The following is a 23,183-nucleotide window of genomic DNA, read 5'->3' on the forward strand; positions in this document are numbered from 1 at the left end:
TGCTGATTGTTTCTGCTGTGAATGTGCATAAAGTCTTGTTCACTGTGCTGATCCACTTGTATGATTGGCTGCTTGAACGGTTGCTCCAGTTCCAAAAGCAAGTTCCCCATTAAAAAGATGAATGGCATCTGGACGTATCTGTCAGTGCCTTAACATTCAGTGAATGAGGGATACTCTAATCAATGCAACTACCTGGTATAACCATGGTAGTCATCTTCTGCGGACCTATTTTCATATATGCATATCTTCAGGTTTTTCACTGTGTCCTCTGTGTTGTCCGACCTTTGCTACTTCACCTGAGGACACAGAGTCAGTCCAGCCTTAAGAGACCTGACAGGCGTTTATCTGCCACTAACAAGGCCTGTATTTATCTGGCTGCTGATGTGAACCATTGGACAGTCAATGGCTGTGTAAGGTCAAGGGAGTGGAGTGATTAGAGGGTCTTCTCAATGCATTAACAGAGTCTCATGACTGACAACAAGCTGCCCTGTCATCATCCATCATAGCTCCTGAGCTGGCCTCATAATTGTAGGAAGCAAGGGGCTTTATTTATGTGAGGTAACACGTGCCCTTCCTTTCTGTGCCCCAGGTGTGATGAGTGCCGCCTCTGCTATCACTTCGGGTGTCTGGATCCCCCGCTGAAGAAATCCCCCAAGCAGACGGGATACGGCTGGATCTGCCAAGAGTGTGACACATCCTCCTCCAAGGTGAGTGTGTGTGTGTGTGTGTGTGTGTGTGTGTGTGTGTGTGTGTGTGTGTGTGTGTGTGTGTGTGTGTGTGTGTGTGTGTGTGTGTGTGTGTGTGTGTGTGCGTGCGTGCGTGCGTGCGTGCCTGCGTGCGTGCGTGCCTGCGTGCGTGTGTGTGCTTTTTACAGAAAGCAACGGGGGAGGGGGGGTTCAGTTGGGGTAGAGCTTCTGTGCTTTGATCACATGTCATGAGAGTATTTAGCTAAGATATGAATGTACCGGTGTTTGTTGTAACTTCTGTACGTATTTGGTCCAAGCTGCAAAAAGAAGAACTTGTTATGTTTATTTTTCGGCAGTGACAGCTCCCCGTGTTCTGGAGGTTTTATTTTTGTACCAACTGACAATGCTGGAACTGTCATTTGATTGGTGCAATAGTTGTGTGGATGGGCTCTCATAGTTTGTTATTCAAAGATGGTCATCTGTGTAGCCAGCCCTTTTGTTAAATCATATAAAATGTCTACAGATACAGACAAAGTGTGTATAGCTCCTTCTTTATTAGCTGAACCAACTGAATTAGTTCAGTGTTTCATTTATTATTTTGTTTAACTACTCTAACTTTGCAGCCATTTTGCCACGGGCCTATTGGTACATTGGTTGTCCTTTTCAGCGATTATAGATATTGAAGTAACAAATTGGCAATATCTCTGAATGTAAATTGCAACTGTGAGACTGACCTGAAGGTTTCTGTCTCGGCTGCTCATAAATAGTCTGAAAAATCACTAACTACTTTAATTTCACTCAGCTGCTACCTTGGGCTGATAAAGGAAGCCAACAATGAAGTGCCAAAAACTGCAGTTCAGTGAGTGGCCACTAGAAGCTGGCTCCAAAACAGAGTTTATCCCCATAGACCTACGTGTTAAAATGCCCAACTGTAAAGCAGAAATTAAATGTTGAAAGCCTGGTGCTAAAAGTTTTGGTCTATAGCTAAGTTCCCTCTTCATGACAACTCTACGGGGGTAAATTTATGTATAACTCACCTTTACAAATGATGCAATTCTGCATATATAAAGGGTATGGCCGGCCTCAGCTCCATCCTGGATTAGGCGTATAATCTTGTGTACAATGTCTCTTCAGGGGCCGTATTCACCAAACCTTTGATCTTAGCTCTAAGAGTTCTCCTCCTTAAAGTCCTTAGGGTGCACTCACACTGTCCATCCATACCGTGCCGAAACAGGTTCCACAGGTAAAGTCTAGTTCCTTTGACCAGTGTGAGTGCAACCGTACCACGCCTAGCTGTGGCCCGCTTGCCGGTAACGGCCCGTTTGGGAGAGGTGGGCTTTTGTAAAGCACGTTTGCACATTTGCAAGCACGAGCGTGCGCACGAGCACGAGGCTTACGGCGGTTCTGACGTCATTTTTATGTGCGCCTGTTCGGACATAGAAAAAAGAAGGACCATGCGCGGACATTTAAAACAACGGCGGCGAATGGTTCACGTTGGTGTGATGCGGGGGTGGAGTGTTTACTGCAGATTTGATTGGATGAAAATATTCAAAAACAGTCGGACAAGACGCACAAAAACTCTGAGGTCTATGGAAAGATTTGTAAACAAAGCGACGCATCGTGATGACGTCGATCAATGCGTGTGACGTGTTACGGCGTGATGAACTATAGGCAGCAAGAAGCATTCGCCGAGGCCCAGGGAGTGTGAGTACAAACGGGCCTGGGCCGCGGGGGGAGAGGGAGGGGGGGACAAGTACCCTAAAGCAAGGGGCATGGTACAGACGGACAGTCCTTAGTTCAGAGTCATTTCTTCAAACCTGTTCCCAAAGCCTCTGAGACCAACTTTTCCTGAGGAGAGGGAGGGACTCCTAAGAGAAGACTAGAGGGCGGGGTTGGCCTCATTGTTATTGATGACCTTATGTTCATCCCTTCTATGCCCACAGTGATTGGCTGAGAGGGAATGAGTCCCTAAGAGTGAATTTACGATAGAAACACTTCAATGGCGAAATAATTGAACTGCAGCACTATGTGGGCTCTGGATTTATTGTCTGGTGCAAAATCCTCCTGATCAACAGCTGAGAGACGCCAAGATCGTCTGAGCTGCACAGCTGCATTTTCCCAGTGGTCAAACAGGGCAGAGCTATACCAACTTGAATCTGCGTTGATATTGGGTGGTTTCTATTGGTTGGTGATACCACATTCAGAATGCCATCTCCATTAAGGCCATACCTTCTTAAAAGCTCACTATCATTTAATCTCATAAATGTTGACTGCAGTAGCCATGTTAGCTCCTTCCTGATTTACTCATATGTTTTTTTAGATTTAGGAGCTACTTTAAGCCCCAAAATGCTTTGTGAATTACACTTATCTTGAAAAGTTAAAAGTCCATAAATAAGCAGTGAAACGCCCCTTATTTTTAGTAAGAGTTACTCCTAAATCAGCAAGTTAGGACCTACTCTTAGCCTTAAGATGTTTTGTGAATATGGCCCCAGAAATGTTAACAACACAAGATTACACTATGACCAACTTAAAAACAACAGGACGTTAGCAAGCAAGATATGCAAGAACTAAAATACAGTACAGGAGCTGTCCATTTCAGAAGAAGATCTTTAAAAGCAGGATTTCATTTTTACATATATGCCTTTCAACCGAATTGATAAATGTATAAATGTATGTTATGTATTTCTATCTCAGGATAAGAAGTGAAGTGAATAATAAAAGCCATAGTGGAAATGCTGGATCGCAGGAACCAAACATTCAATTATCAAGAAAACCAAAAGCTTTAAACACTCTTTAAATGTCAAGTGGTCCTGTTGGAATCAGATTATTTTTAAAATTAGTATGTTTTTATATGAATGTACCGTTTGAGTGCTATACACCTTCTTGTATTTGACATTCAGTATAAACACAAAACTTAAACATTTGCAGATGTATTCTGTAACATATTCATAGTTATCAGTCCAGGCAGCATGGAGTATCAGATATGGACATCTGTCTTCTTGTGTCCATAAAGTTATTCAGGGTCAGTTCTAGTAGTAATAATACCACGTCATAACAAAGAATCCACTTCATTTATTAATACATTATATTTACAGTCACTTTTTTATACATCTGATCTAATCTGATTCCAGTCTATAGTGTTCCTTCCGCCAGCATTTCTTTTTTTTTCCAACAGATATTCGTGCTCAAGACAAAATATTAAATGGTAAATCCTTGATATTGCATCTGTGATCAAGACTTACAAACAAAATCAACACTGTGTGGCAATTATCCTGATTTCATAGAACCTTAGTCACATAAACATCTCTCCCTGTGAGTTGTAATTTTTTAAATCGTGGAGAGATTGCGTGACCAACAGTTGTGTTGTAGACGGTGAGTTGCTTTTTCCCTGAGAAATGCAGCCATACTGCTGGTGCTAGCTACCTGGCTACATCCATGAAAAATGGAGACAATTATAGAAATAAAAACCCTTGAATTCCTTTTCTTTCATCAACATGAAAAATGGTAACTGCTTTTATTGAATTTTACCATAGCCACTGACTTAACTATGTGAAACTAAATAGCAATTCTGTAGGACACTGGTTTACTTTAAAGCTAAAGTATTTGACTTTGATGCCCCCTGTGGTAGTATCAATAAAAGACTGCAGTAGACACAGAAGGATGCTATACCTCCCAACACTCTGTGTTTACATGCACATCAGTAACATGAAAATGGTCCTTCCCCGGTTAAGAGAATAATCAGATTATTGAAGTTGACCCCTGTTAACATGAAAGGGGGTGAATGTAAAGATTACTGAGGAAGGGGAGTAACTCATCCTCCGGTACAGTAGGTGGTGCTCCGCCAACATACAGCTGGTCGGAATACGGCCTTTTCTACAGGTTCACCTTTGTCAAAATCACAACAACTTGGTGGTGAGAACATAGCCGACTTTTTTGACAGAATTACGACAGAAATGGGTCTTCTTGGTAGACATGTTACCTTCCATTGCAAAGTCCTACCTAGGGGAGGGGGAGTTATAACCCACGGAGCATGCACAGATGCATAATCAGATAATAATTGGGGAACACTGTTTACATGCACGAATAGTCGGGGTACTGAAGAAGTTATGTAGGTCTGTTTCCCTGGTTTTACCCGGGGTACAGTGTTTACATGGTGTAAACAGAGAAAACCATAGTATGCCCGTAACCCAAATATAATCAGGTTTTTAAACTGCATGGAAACAAACTGATCACATCCACATACATTGATCCAACCCAAAAAAGCTAAATAAAGACTGCACCAATTCTTAAGAGGATTGTCTAATTTTTCTCCCAAAAACTTTTGCATAATAAATTGAAAGATGCAATAATCACAAATTCTACACTCAATGGCCCTCATTTATCAATCTTACCAATCGTGAAAACGGGCGCAGATCTGAGCGCAGAATTGGACGTATGACAGGACCCACGTGTGATTTATGAAACATTCGTATCTGACCAATCTCAGCGTACGAATGAGCAGGCCTTGATAAATGCGGCGGCTGAATTCGATCGTCATTAACATGTTACGCCCTTAAATATTCCTGTTTCGGAGGCCTCGCCCACTGAGGTCAAAAATGGAGAGGAGAAACGCTGGTACGAAAAGAAAATTTTCCGACACACAGACCGGCATCCTGACATCCGAGATGGAGCAAAATAAAGATGTGCTTTTTGGCAGTCTTAAGAGTGGAATAAAAGGGGCCCATAAAAACACTGTATGGAAAAGAATAACGGAGGCAGTCAACCCGAAGCAGCGCTCCACTGTGACCCGTGTGCGTGTGTGCCACTGCTGAACCTGCGCTCCCGCCCTGTAGCGGGGTTTGTCAGCGGGGTTATTAGGTATTCTGTTAGAGGATAACCTTTGTCGTCTAGAAGAACCCTACCAAGATGTTAATCATCTGATACCTTGTTTGATTTAATGCAATTTATCGAGGGTAGCCACTAACCAAGGAGATGACTTTGGCTCTGCAGTGTGCTTTCCTTTTCATTCATTCATCATCAACCTTGTCCCTGTCGGGGTCGCGGGGGGCTGGAGCCGAGCTGTTTCTAAATATAAAAGAATCGTGTGTGTCCCCTGGCCACCTGGCCACCACGTTTAAAAGCGATAGCTTGGCATCACAAATCACCTGTACATTTATCGAGTGGTAGTTTTGGCGATTGATGAATGCGTAATCATTCATGGATGGTGCCTTCAGATGCACATAAGTACAATCAATCGCTACAACCACAATTTTTAATTTTTTTATTCGTTTTAAGAATCCGATTTGATCTGTTCTTAATATGTGACTGCTTATGCTTAATGACAGCTGAGGTTTGTCCATTATTTTCAGCCACATTTTGCTGTGCTGCACCGCAAATACACAGGCTGAAATTTGCGTACACAATCTCAGACCAGATTTCAGCACTCACTGGATCGGTTCGCAGCTGAGTGTGAAACGGCTCGGATGAGGATCAGAACCTCTAAATCTGAGGCCATGGCTTTCAGCAGGAAACCGGTGGATTGCTTACTCCAGGTAGGGAATGAGTCCTTACCCCAAGTGAAGGAGTTCAAGTACCTCGGGATCATGTTCACGAGTGAGGGGACGATGGAGCGTGAGTTTGTCCGGAGAATCAGAGTAGCGCGGGGGGGGGGGGGGTGTTGCAGTCGCTCTACCGCACCGTTGTGACGAAAAGAGAGCTGAGCCGGAAGGCAAAGCTCTCCATCTACCGGTCAATCTTCGTTCCTACCCTCACCTATGGTCATGAAAGCTGGGTCATGACCGAAAGAACGAGGTCGCGGGTACAAGCGGGTGAAATGGGTTTTCTCAGGAGGGTGGCTGGAGTCTCCCTTAGAGATAGGGTGAGAAGTTCAGCCATCCGTGAGGAACTCGGAGTAGAGGCGCTGCTCCTTAGCGTTGAAAGGAGCCAGTTGAGGTGGTTCGGGCATCTAGTAAGGATGCCCCCTGGGCACCTCCCTAGGGAGGCGTTCCAGGCACGTCCAGCTGGGAGGAGGCCTCGGGGAAGACCCAGGACTAGGTGGAGAGATTATATCTTCACACTGGCCTGGGAACGCCTCGGGATCCCCCAGTTAGAGCTGGTTAATGTGGACCGGGAAAGGAAAGTTTGGGGTCCCCTGCTAAAGCTGCTGCCCCCGTGACCCGACCCCAGATAAGCGGATGAAGATGAGATGAGATGAGATCTCAGACCAGACGTGAGATTTGATTGTAGCTCCCACTCATGTCCAAATTGATAAATGCCGAAGTTTGCCAGGAAATGGTCGTACACACGTTTTTCTGCCGTACGTTCGTTTGATAACTGAGGGCAAGTGTCTTCAATAAGTTCATGTTCAAAAAGGATACGGCAGAATAACTTTTAACTTCACTCTTCTTTACTATTCTTAAGGCCTTACCAGTGCTGGGATTAAAATGATATTGTTTGTTCTGTGAATAAAATCCAAGGAACATGAATGTTATGTCACATCAATTTCAATAGATTTTTATATTGATCACCTATCAGGGGAAATTATGGCCTGGAAAGGAAATGTCAGAGGGTCATCAAAAACATCAGGATCTGTTTATGGCATCCATCGATGGAAACAACACATTTCATAGAAACCTTGCATACTGATCAAGAGACAAAGCAACAGCATTTTGTCTCCTATTATGAATTTTCACAACGAATAGAAGAACAGAACTGACTTAGTGGGCAGTGTTTCTGTGATGACGGATTCAAAAATACATACGTAAACTACTGACTCAATGTGCAAATGCCTTAAACGTGAAGGATTTATTTTTAAACGTGCTAAATTTTCAGACAAAAAATATGGACTTGGTGTGCAAAGGCCTTAAACCCCCAAAATAGAAAGATGCATCCTCGTGGGATCATGAATATCCACAGCAAATGTAAAGGCATGTCAGACTGAAAGTGGTAATTCAGTTTCATTTCAATGTCGCAACTGTGACATCAACAATCATTTTTGCTCGGTGCTTTATCAACTGAATAAGGCTCACTAGCCTCACTGACTTTAGTGCCAAAGCAATCCATGCACAGATTTCTTTAAATGGAGAAAAAGAGAGCACTAGTCGGTATCAGTAGATTCCCTGAATTCAGATGAATAAATTGGACTGGTGCATCGCTAAACTGAAGGCTAATGTGAAGAATCCTACAGGCCTGAATGCTAGATAGGCAAAACTAGATCTAGTTCCAAGAAGACCTCATGTGGAATAAATGATAACGAAAACCATACACGTTATTGCTTTTTGATCTTTGCCAGACAACAGTGTTCATCAGGTGTCTTCTTTTCACGGTGTACCCCCGTAATGCTCAAGGTTTGGTTGAGTGAAATCCTTGATTCACAAGTATTTTTTTGTGTTGCTGTTATAGAAATAAAGACGGTGAGTATTAAGGTGGTCTCTGTGGCTTTCTCCCTCTCAACTCTCTTTCTCATCTCCCTCGTTGTACCACCTCTTAGACTTTCGTTTCTCATTCCCTCTGGAGTATCTTGTTCCTATGAAGTTGCTCCCATCCTCCTCCCCCTCCCTCCTACTTGTTAACATCAAATGGGAGAACCTCTGGGCTTCGGCTCTCTCTGCCCCAGAGCAGGTCGACATTTCACTGGTGACAGGAGAATAACATTTGCTGTGTTGACGTGACAAATTAGCATGAGAGCTTTGCTCTCCATTGCTTTAGCAAGCAAAGATAACTCATGTTCAGTAACTGTAAGCCTGTTCAAAGCATCGGTTATACCATTCTGTTTATGTCCTACTTTGGAAAGTAACTCATAGATATATGTGAGGGATTTTTAATATTCGATTTGAATTTGTGCACATTGAAGAGGCATGTTAAAGCAACACATGGGTGAAAGAAGCCAACACGTGTACCTTATTTCTAATGTTGCAAGATCTGCATTTTGAGAGGCAGTTAAGAATGTGACATTTTTGAGAAAGCATGGTGTGCAGACCTTTTAAGGCGCAAGGTGCTCAGAGTGTCTCAGTAATAGCAAGTGTGGGGAGATAATTGACTCCACTAAGGGCATCTAAAAAGCACTCTGTGATGAGAGCTGTATTTAAGGAACGTTTTATTATCTACTTTTAAATGCCAAGTCATGCGCCGTTTTTGCCTGTGGGGGGAGAATGTTTCTTAAATGCCAGCATTAAGTGCAGAATATTACCCAATCGTTGTGACTGAGATTCAGCTGCTGGCAGAGATAGCAGACGGTCAACCGTCTCCGCCTGACAGTCTGCTACAAAGAATGGTGCAGGAAGTGATTTGTCAGATCTCCCAGCAGCCACTGCTCTTATCTGAGAGGAAGATGTATGATATCTGAAGGAAGAGGTGAGCAGGAAGCATCATCGAGTGTCTTACAGCGTGTGATGCTGACCACAGTTTTGGTTAAATGTCTTGTTTGAAAGCCAGCCTGATTGTGTATTGCACTAAAGATTTCAAAGGTTTGCTAGAATAAAAGTATTACATTAACTGCATACTCCTCTATTTGTACCCGTAGAGGTCAAACATTAAGGTCTCAGTCACATCAAGTCATGTCCATCTACTTCAAAATGGAAAAGTATTGATACCTGTTCCAAGTGGCCCGATTGAATGTGCGATAATTAGACTGCAGTCATGAAAGTCGAGATGCAATGAATCATAGAAATGGTGATAACAGCTCATTGGCTGTAGTTCAACCATGGTATGATTCTATGATTCTGTGATTCTAGATCAGTTTAATGTTTGTTTTTGGTTCATCCAGCCAATATAAGTGTAATTCAGGCGCAAAATCATCCCATGGTCTTTATCAGAAATTACATACATCAAATAAGCCATCCAGACAGTTTTTTTCATGTATGAACTATTAACGGAGAAATCCGGTAGATTCGCTAACAGCCAGACGTAGCTAACAGTGATTAGCTCGGGGCAGTACGGTGAAGACATTCAAACGTCTTTTTTATCCACTAAGTAGATAAGTTTTTCGAAACACTTTTAATAAACTCCAGGCTCTCTAACTTTGTTGTAGATTTTATGTGTAGGGACACTTGTCATGCTACTGCAGAGGTTTGCTGTTATTTTGAGCAGTATTAGTGGTTAAAAAAGACGTTTAAATGCCTTCTCCGTACTGCCCCGAGCTAATCAGTGTTAGCCATGTCCGGCTGTTAGCGACTCTACCAGATTTCTCCATTAATAGTTTATACAAGAAAAAAATGTCTCAATGGCTTATTTGATGTATGTAAGTGCTGAAAAAGACCATGGAATGATTTTGGCGGAATTACACTCTAAATACGTGACAAATCCCAGTGCTTCCTCAGCCGTGCTAGTGGCTCTGTGAGGCTGCACCATAAACTATATAAAGATGGACAACACGCCTCCACTTCCTCCCAACTGTTAGTGACTCTTCGGGATTTCTCCGTTAATAGTTGTTGCAAGAAAAAAATTACCTCGATGGCATATTTGATGAGTGCATTTGCCGAAAAAGACCCTGTGATGATTTTACGCCGGAATTTCACTTCAACAATGCTGTTAAAGATTAGTTGGAAATGACTTAGACATCATCGGAGCTTTGGTTGGTGCTTCTGACGCCTGAAACCATGTTATTCACAAGCCGGCACATCCCTGACGTATCTCATTGTAGGAAACCGCCCTGTGATATCCACTTTTGGGCCTACCTTGGAGGTTAGTAAAACTTTCTGAATCTTCGGAAACCAAAAATACTAAAAAATGCACAGCAAAGTTAATGTTCCCACTGCATTTCCTGCCAAAGAAAACATACCCTAAGACACAACTGCTGGTGTAAGCGCCTGTTATTCCCTTTTTGTCTGGTGTCTTCTGTCTGTTAGGTCCTGATTAATAACAAAACATATTTTTGATGATCGGTTGTCCCTGTGATTTGCCTGTATTATACAGCAGTCGTAATTACAGAACAGCTGCTGGTTTGCAATGTTGCAGGAAAATGCAGGAGCTGAGCGTCAGTGCTGTTGCGGACATGTTTCTGTTGTGCAAAGGGGCAATAAAAGGCTTTATTAGACAGGCTTGAGTTCATTATAGACGCTGTGTTTCTCTCAGCCTGCTCAGCTTAGATAAACCTCGCTCTGACCAAGGCCACATCCCTCCCTCTGTCGCCCCAGGCCCTCGCTGAATTGATTTCAGTAGTAAAGTGACAGTGTTGCCGTAATATATGGAGGGCCTTTAATTCAAGCCTGTTACCATGCCAAGGGACGCTTGTTTAAGGCTTTATTTAAACCCTTGCAGCACTGCCTGGCATGCTGGGCTTCACGGTGAATCAGACTAAAAGATTTGGATAAAAGGTTTGAAATGCCAAAAGCTCTTAAAGTTGCTCAGGCAGTGTTTAAAGTAGTCAACTGTGAACTTGTGTGGGATGCTGCACTACTTTAGCTCTACTCAGCCTTGTTGTCATCAAAAGGATTGCAACTGTTGAAATTACTCCCCGTAAAAGTTTCATTTTCTTCACTTCCTCCGCAGCCATAGGTCTACTCCTACTCATCAAACAGTTTACGTTTGAAGTTCTTTCATGTCTCTGTATTCAGTTGTTTATGTATATATGACAGTTATGTGTTAAAGGATTTGCCTTTTTTTACTAGCGGGTGTTTCTAATGCAAATGTACCTTAAAGAGATACAGTATTAAAGGTGAGCAGAACACCGCCATCTAGTGTCTCAAGATCGTACTTGCAAGCGATCAGCCTGCTCCATCTCAGTAATGAATCAAACATGGTAACGACGGATTTGACCTATCAATTAATTTGACATCAGTATTTAATGTTAGCCAGTCTTCAACTGGAGGTCTTTCTGTGAGTGCTGTGTTATACTTCAGCTAGCTCTCAACTCAAAATGATTCTTGTTTCTGTAGCAACAACAGACAACCCTGGTAACCAGCAACGCCCAACGCTATTGGCTGCTACCATGGAAACAGAATGTGACAGAAAGTCATTATCAAGATTTTTTTTAATTTTAATTCAGACTAAATATATATTTATGGAAAAGCAATACTTTCATTCTGTACCCCTAAAAACGGCCCATGGGTGTATTATATTTTTTTAAACATAGCTTTTAATAAAGATTCTGCATATTCAACCTTTAAGCAGATTTAAATCCAGTTCTGTGTTGTGTCAATGTGGTCTGCTGCATTGTTTCGCGTCATCCCAATATGCCGAAATCAGATTCTGGCAGACCTCTGATGCTCCGCCCTGCAGGGATTTCTGCAACAGAGTGAAGCCAAACACTGTTCATCTATTTGCCATGACACAGAACTGGATTAAAACGGGTAAAGGATCCCTGTAGTGTTGTTCATTTTTGACGGTTTCTTTCAGCTAATGTTCATTTTGATGTCATTCCCAATTCAGAGGAAGATTACCTTTCCACACTGTGCCATCAATCAGAGGCTTCATCACTTGACCTGTGAAAGACTGTAATTAAGTTAGCCTAATTAAGTTAATGAAGTGTCACACTTGGCTGCCGCTGCTATATCGAGTAAATTGAAAGAAAAATAGGGATCATTACTCATCAGATGTTGTGGTATTTAGAGTGAGGCAGAGGGAATGCATTTTTAACAACTCCTCATCCAGTGGGTGTCTATCTTAGTGGAAAAATCTAACCTTTAGCCTGTTTTTATTTTCTCAATGAGGCATTTTTCATTAGCAGTCTGATTGGTTTAATCAGTATCATTGGTGCATGTATGGAATGAAGATAAATCCGTGAGTGTGATTTGAATTTGTTGCTCTCTCCATTCTCTTATCTGTATTCAGGTTAAATCTTATTGCCGCGCTGAGTGCGATCAATAAGCCCAACAGTCAAGGCTTTTACTCAGGCGTATGAAGTGCTTAAGGCGTGATAACCTCATCAATGATGGTTGTCTTTTAGACATGGCCAAAGTTTAACCACAGTTTAATGTGATTTAAAGGCAAGCCGGGGCAGCTAAACTAGCCTGCAGGGAGCATGGGACATGGTCAAGGGTGGCCAGGCTGGACGCCGAAGACGAAGAGAAAATCAATGGCAAGGAGTCACCTCAATCACTTTAACTAGGCGCTACAGACACCCATACCCCTCTCAGGGGCCAATTTGTGCAGTAAACAGGAGTGTGTGATTGTTGTCGGGGTCCCCAGTGGCCCCCACCAGTCCATTTTTCTGGACCTGGCTCATTCTAATAACCCTCTTAGCACAGAGCGTACATGAGGACACTTTTCGGACGCCCTCAGTATTTTATGGCCATAAACAGTGTAGCAGGCATGTTTTTTATTGGCCTTTGTTAAGATTACATTCCCACAAGTGCCTGGCTCCTGCTGCGTGGGCAGAAAGCATGCTATATCCCCCAATAAATATGCAAAATAAACTTTTTAGTATTTCTTTTTGTGAACCCACTACAGTTGAGTAACAGGATATATTCTTGCCGCAACTTATGCATAAAATGGACCAATGAGTGTATGACTTGCACTAATAGACATGAGACTAAAGACAGTGTTATATTTTGGTGCTTCATCTTTTTTTCAATGGTTTGATTTCAGTGATATCCATTTATTATTCCTTACAAATCATCTTTGACCAAGGACGGACAGATAGCACATTAAACCGATTTTTATCCTGGCTTGCCATTACCTTTTTCCCAGAATGGTAAACGGTAAATGGACTTGTACTTAGCGCCTTTCTAGTCATCTGACTACTCAAGGCGCTTCACAGTGTCTGTCACATTCACCCATTCACACAGACATTCACCCTGATGGCAGTGGACATCTACATACCATCTAATCTGATCTAACCATTCGCACCACATTTACACACCCATGCGCAGCACGGGGAGCAATTCGTGGTTCAGTGTCTTGCCCAAGGACACTTCGACATGTGGACCGGGGTGAGATGGGGATCGAACCACCAATTTCTCGAACAGAGGACGACCCACTCTGCCACCAAGCCACAGCCGCCCAGAAGTGGCTTTAGTTATCTCAAGCTATCCTCATTCACTTTTTCGTACATAAACCTATGAAATGTAATGCGCTGTACTTCATATGTATTACACATGTTTTTTACTGTAGAAATTACATCCAGAACAAAGAAGGAAATCAGTCTCCTTTTGTGGAGCTCTGAGTTTCTAATACCACTGTGGACCGGTTTACAGGGGATAGCCTGGGGCCTTTTTTCCAGCCACATTACCCAACTTCTGCAGAAAGTACCCAGCTAGCAAGCACACAGTATTACTACTGGTAAACTCTTTCAGTCATTGCGTTTACATGCAGTTTAAAAACCCGATTACCGATTATAATTGGGTTAAGGGCATACTCTGGTTTCTCAAACATAATGTAAACACCGTACCCCTGGTTAAATCTTAGTTCTCATACCCCGGTTAACAGACCTAGAGAACTTCTTTAGTAATTGGGGTATTCATTCATGTAAACAGCTTAATCAGAGAAACATTGGGTTTCGCATTTGCGCATGTGCTGGGGGTTATAACTCCCCACTCTGCGGTAGTGGTTTCTGACCCAGAAATAGAATAAACCAGGAAGAAACGGCGGCAAAAACTCAAAAAAAAACAACAACAATAGATGGCAAGAAACATCTCTACCAAGAAGACCTGTTTCTGTCGTAATTCTGTCCAAAAGTCTGACGTTTGTGATTTCCACAAAGGTCAACTTGAAAATAAAGCCATAATATGTCCAGAGTTACTCCGTCATTTTCCCATTCAACCCCTCTCATGTATAGAACTTCAATAATCCGATTATTACTTAACCTGGGTAAGGCCATTTTTGGTACTACTGCTACTACTAATACTGCTGTGCATGTAAACGCACTGATGGTCTTCAGTGATTTTGGTTTTTAAGCAGACCAGTTATACTGTATGCTCAAGGTTTTTACATGCCAAAAAATAAATGGCACAAGTATCAAATTATAGTGCACGTGCAACGTGTAATGATATTTCATAAGTATGGATGAGAATTCTGAAAATCCAAATGAATATTTTTAATGTTTCATGATGGATTTTTGTAGTACAGTATGTGTGGTGAAACTTCCACATATGGCTCTAGGGGAAACGCGTGTGTTCTCTATAATGTTGTGGATGATCCATTGTCATTCTCATTTGTGTACTAGTTTTGGGGGAACCTGCGCTGAATACTCTGTGTAGAACTCATTCTGCCATGTAGAACACATTCACTACTTAGTCTGAAGATATCTCTGGCACTTTCTTTTAGACTTGTTGTCTGTTCCCAGCCTTGTTCAGAAATAAAGCCAAGATACACAGTTCCCCACAGTGCCCGAGCACTCTGATCGATTTACAATTCTCTGCTTTATTCTAAGAGCTTCAAATTGAAAAACTGAGAGAAAGCAGCTCTTCCTCCCCTGACTGTATATCCTCTTCCAGCAGGCATCTGTAGTTATCCGACGAGGCGATAAAAAGAAAAACTTGCTTGTGAATTTTACCTCTGATTAAATTAGACGTTGCCTGTTAACTTCACCTCGGTATCAGTCATGCCTCACTAAAATGGAAATACGTTTCTTGGAGAGAAAAAATATGGGACATTATAGAATGCCCTTTGTAATAAATGAAATGGGAATTGCAAATATGCGCAGTCATGAAATTTAATTGTGCTCTTTGTAGTGACTGGTTTGTGGGTGCTGAGGAGCAGAGCTGCAGGAGAAGTGCTGGGGGCAGAGGTGGTTAAATGTAGCGCGTAACGCACTGCCTGAACAGACTAATGAAGCCGCTGTTTATGACCTGCTACAATTGTGTCATCTCTTAAATGGCAACAAGATACCAGACGCGCGCACACACACACACACGCACACACACACACACACACACACCCTCTCAAATGTGCTTCTACCGTAGGTGCTATTGTCTTTATTAAATGTTATTAAAATGATAATTTTTCCGAGGAAAAAACGGAAGACTACGCTCAACTAACATCATTTTCAAGTGCCGAGAAGAGGCCACATGCCTGCAGGTCAATACAACAATAACAACAATTTATCAGTCATAGTAGAAGTATGATAATATGAACACTACAATGTAAATATTGTGAGTGTTTTTAGTCCCTATAGTAATCTGCAGGCTTTACACCTGCTGCTGTGCTGTTGCTGGTAAAACTAGTTAGCAGACTTAAGTACGGAACCCCAGAAAGGCCAATATTAAATACATAAATAAGACACTACAGACTATAGAAGCCTTTCCTGAAGAAAGTGTGTCTGATTTCTAAAGGGACTCATGTTAATTGAATAATTATTCAGAATAATAATTTATAATATTTTTGTTATTATGTATAGAGTTACACATGTAATTGGAGGCACTGGTGACACATACATGCTTTATTATATATGACTCACAAACTGTACATGTCATCATAATCATAACCTATGTAGAGTTGACCGGTGTGCAATACGGACATTTTTCAAATGCACTGTGAATCCAGTTTGTACTGTGCACCTGACTGAGATATAAATGCAATTTATTAAACGTATTAAAGTTTTAAACAATAATTTATAAATGATCAGTCAATCAATAGTTTAACAACTATTACTACAGTATTACAAATAGTAATAAAATGTATCACTAAGAAAAGGCATAGCACCCACATAAAAAAGAAACCTGACAAGTTGAGTTGAGATTTATTGATTTTATTAACATTAACCAGAGGGCGCCGAAAGTGTCTTTAAAAAATCCTGTATTCAGGAATGTCTCAATGAATATGCAAATTATGAAATGAAAGTGGAATTGGCAGATATGTAATTGTGGAATAAATGCAGTAAAAGCTATCAAAAAGGGACATTTTCATATAAAAAGATTGCTGCTGTGAAATATAAATAAAAGACTCTGTTACTGTGAAAATAATATTTGAAACTAATGAGTTGAGTTTCGCGAAATGACTACATTATTTTGAGATTTGTTTAGACCATGCCATGTGACTGAAAACCTTGAAACAGTAAGTGGACCATGAGTCAAGTCAGTTTACTGTGACTACTGCCCTGTTATTTATCCGTTTAGATGGAAGTGTTTGAGGGTGAACCAGTGTTTGTTATGGGCTTATTTTTTTGCCAGTGATCATTTAAGCCTTCACACCAGTGATGTGAGGTGCTGCGCTGCTTTTGATAAGGATGAAAGGAGTAAGGTTTGCTGTCTTGAATCAGACTACGGAGCTACAATATTGTTTTATCATTTAGAAAAAATTGACGTCTCTTCAGAAATATTTGCATTGATCACAGTGTGTAGAGGCCTTTAATCTTTTATGAAAATGTTAACCTAGGGTTTCATTCAAATTGTGCATCATCACTGAGTTTCACTGCACATCTTATTTGATTTTTTTTTTAAATCATCATTTATCATTCTTAAAAGAAGGTTGAACTGGTGTAACCCTACTGTTTCCATGAAGTTTAATTTAAAGCTTGACGGTTGCGCCTTCCCCCCTTCTGTTAGCAGCGTTATCTGCACAACATTTATCTAACTGTGAGGGACACTGTAGAGCAGAGCCTCTCCCGCATACAGACATAGTGCGGTGTAAGACACACTCATAAATAAATACAGTGAAAGCAGAAAACATGATAAGAAAATCAGTCACACTAATTAACTGCTAATTCTTTAGAGGGCTGCAATAAGCTTGATAAAGGAAGGCAAAGCTTATTAAAGTACATGCTGTGTTGTACATTATGATTCCTTAACAGCGTAAATTTAATCCAAGTTTATGAGGTTGATTGCAGAGGGTGTGTGTGTGTGTGTGTGTGTGTGTGTGTGTGTGCGTGTGTGTGTGTGTGTGTGTGTGTGTGTGTGTGTGTGTGTGTGTGTGTGTGTGTGTGTGTGTGTGTGTGTGTGTGTGTGTGTGTGTGTGTGTGTGTGTGTGTGTGTGCGTGTGCGTGTGTGCGCTTAGGGGATGCAATTAATGGTGCGAGCAGCAGGGATGTGAGGCTGAGCAGTGTTAGAGCTGGACCGTTCTTTGTTGCCTCCTAGGGCTAAGTCTGAGCCGTCCTCCTCCCTGCATCACATAGAGACGACGCTCTGCTCCTGCCCTTTAAAACACCACCTCAACTGGAATGAAAAATGTGGCATTTCATTATCATATATGTACAGTACATGTTAGTGCCAGAGGGCCTGCCAGCCTATGGAAAGCCACTCTCCTCCTCTCGCTCATTTCCCCAGAGGGAAGTGATGGAGATATCCCACAGTGCCAGAGCCCATCAGCTACCGCAGGCCCCCTTACGGAGGGGGAGCGTCTGCCTCTTCGCTCTAAACAAAGCAAACGTTTCGAGCAGGGGTCACTGATGCAAAACACAGCTCCATACCTCAACCTGTAGTCCACAGCAAGAGAACTGGAGGAGGCAGAACATCGCCGCTTTAAGTCCCCTCTGTCCTCTTTCTCTGGATCAGTGGCTGGAGCTCAGCTTTGATACATGCTACACATTTGAATACAAGAATAAGACACACATCTTCAACACAGACAGATAATATTAGGGTTAGAGTAATAATTACAGCTATTATCCAAAAACAGGATCTTGCGATGGATATGATGCCGTTCGATTGATTATGTATTCATCACATACCGTATACGCAGTTTGTATCAAAGACGCCCACAAATCACAAGAGAGAAGATTGCGAAACATTCGACCTCCAATTCCTCACCATCGTTTTTTCTTCATTATCCATATTATCAGTCCAAGAGCAAATCATTACGGAATATTTTTCAGTCATATATTCAGGAATATTTTAATTGTGAAATGAAAATATAATTGTCAAAAATGGAATTAGAAATAAAAGCTGTAAAAGCTATATAAAAAAGACACATTTTAAAATATAATAAAATTGCTACAGTGAAATTAAAATGTCCAAATAAACTATGAAAATAACATTTCAACCTAATGAGTTGAGTTGTGTTTAAATATTCTCATATTTAGAATATCTTTGTTTAATTTATATATTTTTTGTATTTATAGTTATTTAATTTGCTTAATTTTTTGACATTTGGAATTCCATATCTAAAAAAAACATGGGCTCCCCTGAAAACTCAACAAAATACTACATTTGAAGGACATGTTAAAATTTCCCAGGGATTGGTAGTATATTGGCACATGTGTATGGCAAGGCAAGTTTATTTGTATAGCACAATTCAACAACAAGGTAATTCAAAGTGCTTTACATAAAACATTAAAAGCATTGGAAAGAAACCCATATAAAATGACATTTAAAAACACTGGACGAGTAAAATTATTCAAATTAAATGAAAAGTGTCGGAAAACATATAAAATTACATTTGACTAATATAAGTAAAAGATCATTGCAAGACATGTAATGGAAGTTAGAGTGTAGTACAGGCAGTTTAATGGATTATTTAGTTGACTGGAAAGCATCGCAAACAGACACCTGACAGACCTGTCCCATGTTTAGTCCTGACTCCGGGGACACAGAGCAGACCTGTCCCATGTTTAGTCCTGACTCTGGGGACACAGAGCAGGCCTGTCCCATGTTTAGTTCTGACTCTGGGGACACAGAGCAGACCTGTCCCATGTTTAGTTCTGACTCTGGGGACACAGAGCAGACCTGTCCCATGTTTAGTCCTGGCTCTGGGGACACAGAGCAGACCTGTCCCATGTTTAGTCCTGACTCTGGGGACACGGAGCAGACCTGTCCCATGTTAAGTCCTGACTCTGGGGACACAGAGCAGACCTGTCCCATGTTTAGTCCTGACTCTGGGGACACAGAGCGGACCTGTCCCATGTTTAGTCCTGACTTTGGGGACACAGAGCGGACCTGTCCCATGTTAAGTCCTGACTCTGGGGACACAGAGCAGACCTGTCCTATGTTTAGTCCTGACTCTGGGGACACAGGGCAGACCTGTCCCATGTTTAGTCCTGACTCTGGGCACACAAAGCAGACCTGTCCCATGTTTAGTCGTGACTCTGGGGACACGGAGCAGACCTTTCCCATGTTAAGTCCTGACTCTGGGGACACAGAGCATACCTGTCCCATGTTTAGTCCTGACTCTGGGGACACAGAACGGACCTGTCCCATGTTTAGTCCTGACTCTGGGGACACAGAGCGGAACTGTCCCATGTTAAGTCCTGACTCTGGGGACACAGAGCAGACCTGTCCCATGTTTAGTCCTGACTCTGGGGACACAGAGCAGACCTGTGCCATGTTTAGTCCTGACTCTGGGGACACAAAGCAGACCTGTCCCATGTTTAGTCCTGACTCTGGGGACACAGAGCAGACCTGTCCCATGTATAGTCCTGACTCTGGGGACACGGAGCAGGCCTGTCTCATGTTTAGTCCTGACTCTGGGGACACGGAGCAGACCTGTTCCATGTTTAGTCCTGACTCTGGGGACACAGAGCAGACCTGTCCCATGTTTAGTCCTGACTCTGGGGACACGGAGCAGATCTGTCCCATGTTTAGTCCTGACTCTGGGGACACAGAGCAGACCTGTCCCATGTTTAGTCCTGACTCTGGGGACACAGAGCAGACCTGTCCCATGTTTAGTCCTGACTCTGGGGACACGGAGCAGACCTGTCCCATGTTTAGTCCTGACTCTGGAGACACGGAGCAGACCTGTCCCATGTTTAGTCCTGACTCTGGGGACACAGAGCAGACCTGTCCCATGTTTAGTCCTGACTCTGGGAACACGGAGCAGACCTGTCCCATGTTTAGTCCTGACTCTGGGGACACAGAGCAGATCTGTCCCATATTTAGTCCTGACTCTGGAGACACGGAGCAGACCTGTCCCATGCTTAGTCCTGACTCTGGGGACACAGAGCAGACCTGTCCCATGTTTAGTCCTGACTCTGGGAACACGGAGCAGACCTGTCCCATGTTTAGTCCTGACTCTGGGGACACAGAGCAGATCTGTCCCATGTTTAGTCCTGACTCTGGGGACACAGAGCAGACCTGTCCAATGTTTAGTCCTGACTCTGGGACACAGAGCAGACCTGTCCCATGTTTAGTCCTGACTCTGGGGACACAGAGCAGACCTGTCCCATTTTTAGTCCTGACTCTGGGACACAGAGCAGACCTGTCCCATGTTTAGTCCTGACTCTAGGACAGAGAGCAGACCTGTCTCCCTGCTAGAAATTAGAAAATCTATTTCATAATATACAGTTTAGACATTTTTTTTCTTTCTCTTTATAATCTGTGATTAAGGTTTCCTTCTTCCTCTCTGTACGTTATGAAAAGGCCTTCTATAAACAAACTTTTAAACTGAATCAGACTTGCACATTGCCTCAACTCCACACTCACACTGTTCCATAGTCTTACCCGCCTGATTGAAATACAGAAACTTTTTATTGTGGTACGCACAATAACAGTTTTCAAATCGATATTCCCCCTCAGATTATGACCCCCTCTTATTTTGAAGAATAGTTTTGGTAAATTACCAGGTTATAAATTATTTTTTGCTCTGAACATTATTTGTGCCGTTTTTAATTCTACAATATCGCTAAATTTTATTGTTTTTGACTTTGGCTAAGGAGTCAGTGAATGCAGCTTTAAAAAATGCTTCATTCGCAGAAAGGTTAAGATGTTAATTGCAGCATAGGTATCAGCACAGAATAATGATGCTACGACACATGGAATGACTGACTGCTCTTCACATTCTCCTAACAGGAGCTTACAGCCCTCCCCAAACAACTCTTAAGATGTTCCCCAGGTGACATGTGCATCTCAAATATGACTAACAGCTAGTCTTTTCCATCTCTCTGACACCTTAAATTGCACGCTGCAAAGGCAATTTCTGTAGACTCACTTCATAAGCCTTAAAGGCAGATAAATGAGGAGTGGGCCCTAACGGAAGGCAATCTACAGCTGTAGTATCACTTCGAGCACAGCGTTTCACTGAGATTCAAAGAAACATGAAAACAGATGAAGATTGCTGATCGCTGTTGCCCTCCTACCCAGAGTGGAGGAGGAGGCGGCTCCGCAGGCAGACAGACATAGGTTAATACCAGCAACAGAGAAGCTCTGGAGCTCTGACGCCTGTCTGCCTTGCCTCAGGCAGAGACAGGTGTGATAGGTGGCTGAGGGGTCGGAGTGGGGAGGATAAGGAGCACATGAGGAATCCTTTGAAGGCCCTGAGAGGCCAGGAGGACTGGTGTCACTATGCTCCCCAGGGACACACACTAAATCAGTGGAGGAGGCACAGGAGGCACATCCCTGGCTTTATGAGATAGTTAGCATGCGCTGGCCCCTCCTCCCCTCTTGTTTCCCATTTAAGAGCTGACTGGCCCTCTGATAACGGATGGCGCCACAGGTAATTGGAAAATTGGCAGGCTTGTCAGGGAGATTTGGTGGATGGCACAAGTGTATACGATGGCGGAGTTCATGAGGTGTCACCCCACAGCTAGATTTATATCAGCCCTATGGACAGGCACCAGAAAGTATCCTGAGTTCAGGAAAAAGTAACACATTTTTCTCCAGGGAAGACTGCATATCAAGACCACTCCAGAGGTACAGACAAGGTTCCTGTTAGTGAAGAGATAATATATGGGCCATCCTTTGCATTAACCCTGACCTTAATTTACTGTTTCCACACGTGCCCAGCAACTTCTGCAAATAGCTCCGCACATCCCACACTCATCTTCATCTTACTGTATGTGACACTTTAAATTTCAATCTGCATTATCAAACGGTGGTTTACATGATGGTCTCACACATGTATGTTTACTAAAGGCTTCAGCATGAGAGATTGCCAGGAATCATCATTTTCACCAGTAAAGACAGCCCAGTTATCCCATCAGTGCTCAGTGCTGGCGAGGAACCCCCCCTGCCTGTCAGAGTGAAACACTAAGAAATATAATGTTTACCGTTTTAAATCATCTAAACAATTGATATTCAAGTGCTTATGGATGCATTCGTCTTTTGTAGTTTAAAGCTTGAATATGTAGAATCTTTATTAAAAGCTATATTAAAAAATAATAATAATACACCCATGTGGCGTTTTTGAGGGGTACAGAATGCAAGTATTGCTTTTCCATTAAAAAATATATTTATACTTGTTTTTATGGTGCAATTTGCCAGAGGGTATGGGTTCAAACAGACTCCGGTCTCCTGTAGGCTGCTGGGCAACGAACCTGGCAACCCAACTGCTGGAATTATTTTTATATTTTGTTGTTGCGACTACGACCTTGAGACACTAGATGGCGGTGTTCTGCTCATTCTCCATATTCAACCTTTAAGTATGAAATACACTAAACTTGAAAGATAAACATATATCTTGTTTTCTACCTTAGTATCCTGACATGACTGTTTACTCAGCTAAAAAGTTAGAGGAGCTGCTAAACCCTAACCTGACTCTCGGCAGATGAATTTAATTCCACTTTGCTTCCCTCATCCATCTTGGTTCGCTGGACTGGGAAGCGATTTCAGGAGGCTGGGCCTTGCATATGATTGGGTAAACCACTTGTCCATCATCTTTATTGACGTGCTACTTCAACCACTCTCATCGAAACCAACCTGTAAGGCTGTAAGAAAGATTCTCTAGATTGGACAACACGGATAAAATAGCAGAATCCCTGTTGACGTCTGCTTCCTTGAT

At 42.4% G+C, this 23,183-nt stretch overlaps 1 protein-coding gene across 3 annotated transcripts in view; it reads left to right on the top strand.

Annotated features, from left to right (window-relative positions):
- Window positions 1-23,183, top strand: part of phf14 (PHD finger protein 14) — a 121,582-nt gene that overhangs the window by 91,917 nt on the left and 6,482 nt on the right. For all 3 annotated transcript variants that reach the window (XM_083925916.1, XM_083925918.1, XM_083925917.1), the window contains exon 17: window positions 590-707. In XM_083925916.1, the coding sequence (XP_083782042.1) occupies window positions 590-707 (118 nt within the window). The remainder of the gene's footprint in view (window positions 1-589; window positions 708-23,183) is intronic.

Source organism: Echiichthys vipera (assembly GCF_963691815.1).
Source record: "Echiichthys vipera genome assembly, chromosome: 13".
In the NCBI taxonomy this organism is placed as follows: Eukaryota; Metazoa; Chordata; class Actinopteri; order Perciformes; family Trachinidae; genus Echiichthys; species Echiichthys vipera.